Source organism: Arachis ipaensis, chromosome B06, assembly GCF_000816755.2.
Source record: "Arachis ipaensis cultivar K30076 chromosome B06, Araip1.1, whole genome shotgun sequence".
Taxonomy (NCBI): domain Eukaryota; kingdom Viridiplantae; phylum Streptophyta; class Magnoliopsida; order Fabales; family Fabaceae; genus Arachis; species Arachis ipaensis.
The window spans coordinates 107,859,069-107,866,409 of record NC_029790.2 but is presented as its reverse complement, the minus strand read 5'-3'; the positions used below and the strand labels follow the sequence as shown (position 1 = coordinate 107,866,409).

The window sequence follows — 7,341 nt, the reverse complement described above, 5'->3', positions numbered from 1 at the left end:
AGGGTATAGAGTATAGAGTTTATGTTATAGAGTTTTATGGTGTATGATTTTACCATTTAGGATTTAGATATTTATAAAGCTATTCTAATTGAGAATTTAATAATGGTGAAAATACACGTACAATTATGTTAATAGAAATTGATTGTGGATAAGGGTTACACAATTATTATTAATTTTATTTTTTTGAAATCAGTTCTGGTGTTTTTTTGTTAATTAATTAAATAATTATTATGTAATCTATAAAACACGTAATATGTAGGTGAAATGTTTGATATTAAATAATAATAATACCAATAATAATAATAATAATAACAATAATAATAATATAAATTAATAGCGGGTATAGTAATTGTTAATTTACCAATAATGACGAACAACGAACATATGTTATTCCTATATTTTTGTATGTCCACTCCATGATCCAAATTTTCAACCTCTTCCACTTTGGGCCTAACTCATATTGGTAATAACATATATAAAATTTGGTCCACAAAACAGAAAATGTAAGACCCGGTTAATTAACGGCTAATTAACCCATAAAATGAGAATTTATTCTAGAAAGCCAAAAATGTTATTTTTATGGCTTAATGTGATAGAGGAGTTTGAGACGAGAATTTCGGTACCAATTTTATAGAAATCGGACCAAGATTGGACCGAACGGGCCAAACCGGTCCAACCGGACCCAAAGTGGGCCCTTGGCCCAACTAAACTAAACCAAAATCCTAATTTTCAGCACTCTCTCTCCTCACAACACACTAAACACGCTGAAAATGGAGGCCATGGAGGGAAGAACACTCTCAAGTTCTCTCCCTTGGTTGATCTTCAAACCACCATAACTTTTGATCTAGAGCTCCGATTGCCGCTCCGTTTGCGGTCACGCGTTCACCGCGGAGAGCTCTACAAAACCCATACAATTAATCTTGAGGTAAGCCACGTTTTACTGTTCGAAATTCCAGCCCTTGATTTCGAGTTTCATGAGCAAAAATGTTGAGATTTTGGGTTCTTTGATGTTATAGGACCCAACTCTCTTGAAGGAGAAGGTTAATCTTGTCTCCTTGGACCTTGGGTGTGGTAAGATTCTCAACCCTAGTGTAAATTATTGTTCTATGATGTTTGGGTATTGAGATGTTGTGTTATGGATATGATGATTGTGGCTTAGGTTGTGTATATGTGAATATTGGAGCTTGATTGGTGATTTTGGAAAGCTTGAAAGAGGGTTTTGTGTGATAAAATCTGTTCTTGACGGTGTTGATACCTTGAGAGCTTGTGGACAAGTGGTTTGGAAGTGCTCCGGTTGAGCTTGGGAAACCGGCTAAGGTATGGTTTCGGTTTCCCGTATCTAATATGTAATGTGGTAGAAAATACTTAGGCTAGAGGCCCTAAGATAGGCATTGAATTGTTGGTGTTGTTGAATGGTTGAGATATATGATGTGTTCATATATGTGATTATGAATATTGATGCCTTGATTGTGTGATATATGAGAAATGCATGTTGTGATATATGCTTGATGGATGATTGAGGTTGAGTTGATGGGTGGTATCATGTTGATGGTGAGTATGATGTTGATCATGTATAATGATGGTTGATTTGGAAATTGATACTATTGGAAATTATGGTTTTTGGGCATACTTTGACGGGACATAACTTGGACTACGGATCTCTGATTTGTGCCAAATCTGTTTAGAAATGAAATTGGATCCGGGATGTCCATGCCGTTCGAAGAACGGATGAAAAATGATTTAAAATGAGAGAGTTATGATCGTCGGAAGATTGGGGGTTGAATCTGTGAATTCTGCAGCTTTTAACTTAGAAAATTTTTAGCAGAATGACCCTTCGCGCGTAGGCGCACTTGGTGCGTACGCGCCATTCTTCGAGAAAGCATCATCCACGCGTGCGCGTGGTGTGCGCGGGCGCGTCGATGCGCTGCATCGAATGCCCAGCCATTTTCCAGAGAGTTGTGCCAGAGTTGTGCCAGTTTTGTGCCTGGGGCGCAAGAGTACCCACGCGTACGGGTGGCTGACGCTTGCGCGCCGTTTGGCTAATTTTCAACCCGCGCGTTCGCGCGTATGACGCTTGCGCGTCGATGAGTTTTAAGGCCATCCACGCGTGCGCGTGGAGTGCGCGTACGCGTGGCCCTGTTTTCATCCCAAAGTTGATTTTTGAGTTTTAAAAGCCAAATTTCATACTTCTAAGCCTCCAATCTCACCACTTATGTCTTAAATCATTATGATATGCCTAGCATGAGAAAAAGGGCTAGTGAATGTGGTAACTTGCGAGTGAAGCAAGGGAAAAGATGAATGATCATTGAGGATCAAAGATGATTATGTGAGATGCAGAGAATGGCGGTAGAAGTGCTTGTTATGCCATGGGCCGAAGGGCCATAATTGTTAATGCATTGGCTGGTTATGGATTTAACTGTGAGCCGGATGGCTAGATTATTGCCGTGTTACGGCGGAGCCATGTTTATGGCCAAGTATAAATGCATATATGCTGTTGATTGAATTGTGAATGTTTACACTTCCACCATTGGAGATGAGGGTTTCCCTGGGTAGTAGCAATGGCTAGCCACAATGTGCTCCAGGTTGAGACTCGAAGCTCTGTTAACCCAATGTCGTAAGTGTGGCCGGGCACTGTGAAAGGCCCGGATGAGCTCGCCCCCATAAATATTCACCAGTGATGGTGATGGATAAATATTCACCAGTGAGGGTGATGGATATAGATCATGATTATGATCAAGTTTATGATGAGTATAACTTGAGTTGGGGATGCACGACAGAAGGACAATCCAATGGTTAGCTACCAGGACTTGTCGAGTTGGCTCTATAACCGACAGATGATATCATCAGCCACTAGGGACAGGCATGCATCATAAGCATACTACATGAATTGTTTGAGATTGCTATTTGACTGCATATTACTTGCTAATTGCCTAAATGCCTTATCTGTTCCTATTTGTAAATCTCTTGTCTGATATAACTGTGTTTGCTATATTATACTCCTGCTGGTGGTTGGGAGGTCTGAAGGAATTGGAAAGGGAAGTATTAGTTAGACTGAAGGATCTTTAGTCAGTTGCCACTTACGGTTTAGCTTGTTTATAAGCTTTGATATTATCTGGAGGAAGTTCTAGGATTGCCTTCGGCTTTCCTCTATTATTATGTATTATATATGTGGAAGCTGTTACCATGCTGGGGACCTCTGGTTCTCACCCATGCGGATTTTGTGGTTTTCAGATGCAGGACGCGAGGCTTCTCGTTGAGGCATGCTGGAGACTTCTGGATTAGCGAAGATCCTTATTTTCGGGACTCTGTTTTGGGTTATATATCTTGTTTAGATACTTTTATCTCCATTAAATAATACAAACTGTGATGACTCCTCTTATAGGAGGTTTTGGAGAATAGGTTTCTGTATTTGTGTCCCTTTGGTAGCGTTTGTTTTGAGGTACTGAGACAGAGACTGAGAGACTGAGACTCAGTATCGTGTTTGTTAGTTCAGAGACTGGTACTAAAATTTCTGTCTCTGTCTCTAAAATTTCAGTATTTCAGTACCTCCAAAAAGTAGAGACACAGGGGACTAAAATTTTTAGAGATGGAGACTGAAACTTTAATAACATTTTATACCTAAAATACTTTCATTTCAATTAATTAATTCCAATTTTACCCTTTGTGCAAATTAAATTAGAGTTTTATTCTTGTTTCAATTCATGTCTCCCATTTTGCACCAAACAGAATACTGAAATTTATTTCAATCCCTGTCTCTTAGTCTCTGTCTCTCAGTCTCAGTCTTTCCGTCTCTGTCTCTCCACCAAACGCTACCTTTGGGTTTCCTTTGGGGTTTCCTTATTTTATTACATGTATATATTGCTATGCTCGGACCGGTTATCTTCGCAGCCGGATTTTGAGTCTTGATATTCCTGTTTTTGATACTCCTTTATATATATTATCTCACGTTGGTTTATCCTTGTTCGTTACGTTATCGATCGGAGTGTTGCGCGTTCGAGTTACGATTTTTGTTTACCCCTTTTTCTACAAAGGCTCCTAGTTATAACCAATTATTCATACTACTATACGTACTAAATTTTTGTTTTAGATGTTGTAATACCTTGCCATCTCTGAATTATGACTTAAGCATAAGACTTTGTATGGTAGGGTGTTACAGAAAACTCAACCACTAATTACAGGCTCATTATATTAACATAATCATAATTTAATTATTTTTACTTACATAGAATAATGACTCTACTTTAGAACTTGCCAAAATGTTCTAGAGGATATTAACCACTGCTTTAGGACTTGCCAAAAAACTCGTCAGATTTAGATTAGCTTAAATTTGGGAATGACCGCTGAGGACTCTAGTTTGGAATTTGTGTCTTGGATTCGTTCTAACCTCAACAAAAATGAGTTTCTTTTTGCAGCGGCCTTTTGGTGGATTTGGAGGGATAGGAATAATGACATCTTCCACCAAGATGATCCATGGAGTAAGGAGAAAATTGTTCACTTAGTTAAACATGCTGCTCGAGATTTCTCTAATGTTGTTATCAACCAAAAACATATTATTCCTTCTTCTTTGAAATATAACTGGGAACCACCTCCAATGAATGTCTGTAAAGTGAACTGCGATGCAAGCGTTTTTGAAAATGAGCAATTAGCTGGCTTTGGATGTATTATTAGAGACAGCATGGGAATTTGGATAAAAGGTTGTTCTGCCAGTATACCTCTCTCTAGTGTTCTTTGTTGTGAGTTTCATGCTATTTGGGGAGGGCTTGTTATGGCTTGGGATTGCGAGTGCAAAGAGATCATATGTGAAACTGATAATCTTGATGGGTTTCTTCTTGTTTCGCGAGGCACAACTAGCATGATTAGGAATGACTCTGGTCTGCTTGACAAAATCAAAGATATGCTACAGCGCAATTGGACAGCTACTTTAGTGCTCATCCAGCGAACATCAAACAAAGCGACTGATTTAATGGCTAAGACTGCTGTTTTAAACAAGCAGATGTATCTAGAGTGGTTACTGCCTCCTAATAATTTAGACATTATTATTAGAGAGAAGTACTACTCTTTTTCTTAAGTCTTTTTTCTTTGTGTTATTTTCAGTCACAAAAAAAAAAAAATAATAACTCTACTAATTATCACTACTCACTAACTCATTTGTTTCATTCCGGTAACAAACACAGAGTTTGTCATTTTTTAATGAAATCATACATCACATTCTGTCATTTATAATTAGAAGATTGTGCCACCATAACAATCTTATCTCTTTACACGTGTCTTCTACATATATAGAAGGAATACCATAGTATTGCCCCTTATTTATATTTATATCATTATTACATTAGAGATGTGTGGATAAACAGCATATTCCTTGATGTGTAAATAACTAAATATCGCATCTAATGGGACTTGGGAGGCATGATGGTTGGCGAAATTTGTGAAAGTGAGAACAAAGCTCAAAGCTGGCAGCGGGAGGACCGGAAAATGGAGATAGACTAGAGGACTAAAGAGTAAATTTGGCTTATCTACGTAATCAATAAATGGATTATCTTTGTCTTGTTACTGTATTTATTATTTCAGTCAAAGAATCGCAATCCTAAGAAACATAAAGCCATAAAAAGAACACATGATGAGTCGGCGCCATCCAAGAAGAAAGCTGCACTTTGCATTGTACTTGTACTGCCTACTTAAGGAAACCGAACCTTCTGGAAGCCGAGGAAGCATTCTGATCTGGTAGCACACGCCACTTCAGACATTCGTGTATGTCAACTTTTTCATCATCATCATATAACAATTAAAAGGAGGCCCTGTTTCCGAATACCGAATAATATTTACTATTACTCCTACGCGATTTGTATTCATCACATTCATTGCCCTGTGATAATGATGACGTGGTTCTACTCCGCCTCTGCCGCCGCCACTCTCCTCCTCTTCTTCAGCCCCTCACTTGTCGATCTGGATCATCACAGACCCCCTCAACTCCCAGGTCCCTAAAATGGATTTTCTCTTCCTCCTCTTCCACTTCCACATTCACTACTTCATTTATTACAGTTTAGTTGATTCTCTCGCTATTCAAATGGTCCTAGGGTTCTCACAAAAAAAAAAGGTCCTAGGGTTTCTCGCAATCTTGCCCCTTTTCAAATTCCGTTAAAAAATACAAATCCCAGGTTCGATAGTACTAATGTCGAGGGTTATAAACCACACATTCAAGACAATTTCATTTTCTTTGACTTCAGGCTGTTTTTATTTGGCAAAAAAAAAAAAAAACAAGAAATTGTTGTTGTTATTGTTGGTGGGATGTGGGATTATGGTGATATAGTACAACCTGTTCGAATCAGATGCTAACTCCACGATGAATTCCTAGAATTCAGTCAATTCACTATTCAATTCTAAGCGAATAGCTTATAGGGCCTGGGCGTGTTTCAAGGTGTTTCTCTTTGCTTTCTGTCTCGTAGGGAAGTGAAGTTTCAGGTTAGTTATGCGGCGAGTCTTGGGTATGATCTGTGTTGTTTTTGTGTGATTGGTGCCTCAGTATGTTTCTGTGGTCTGATTGTTCAAGGATTTTGGGAGCTGATGATGGTAGCTAGCTATCAAAATTCAAAAGCTTTGTGTTTTGTTTATTTTGACCTTTTTCCCTTCTTGGGGCTTGACATGATCAATGCCTGTTCTGTTGTTACATTCCATAAGCAGAAACAGAACATGTTTGAAACATAGTCACTTCTGCTTTATGTTATTATTTTTATTTTATTTTTCTTTTTTCTTTCTTGAAAGAAAAGAATCAGGGTGAAAGCTGGCTTTTGTCCTCTGGGGAAGAAGAGATGGGTATTCCACTCCAAAATCAAAAGGCACAACTCGCAAATATACTGAATATTAGAACCAAATTGCTTTTTATATTATTAGTTATTTTGTTCTTATACTTTCCGTTCCTATGTTGTTAAGAATCTAAAGACACTACAAATGCAGGAGTTAGCATTGAAAGGCCGGTGTTAGAGGTCACCCCTGCCCCCCTTTCCGTTCATTCAGCTACTTATGGTGATGATGTACAAAACACTTTACGATGTGCCCGTGTTGCCATTTATGGCATCTCAAGATTGAATCTTCTGAGCTATGCTAGTTCATTCCACATTTCTGTGGCTCCCTCAGCCGCAATCCCAGAGAGGCTACATAGCCAAGTTCAGGTTTGTCTGCATAGGTGAGTGTATAGCTTTGATCAATGTACATGGTGATAGTATATTTATATTTATTTGCTATCATCGCATTCCACATCATTGGTGCATCTCCTGGATTCAACTTATTGCAAAATTCTATGAAGATTGCTTTTTCTTATTAATAAAGTATGTACAGGGACAA

At 38.4% G+C, this 7,341-nt stretch overlaps 1 protein-coding gene across 1 annotated transcript in view; it reads left to right on the top strand.

Moving 5' to 3' along the window:
• The window catches only part of LOC107604799, a gene marked incomplete in the record, with an annotated part of 31,972 nt that continues 30,385 nt past the window's right edge, over positions 5,755 to 7,341 (top strand). Inside the window, 2 exon segments of the mRNA XM_021104752.1 lie at positions 5,755 to 5,977; positions 6,955 to 7,183. Of these exon segments, the coding sequence (XP_020960411.1) occupies positions 5,875 to 5,977; positions 6,955 to 7,183 (332 nt within the window).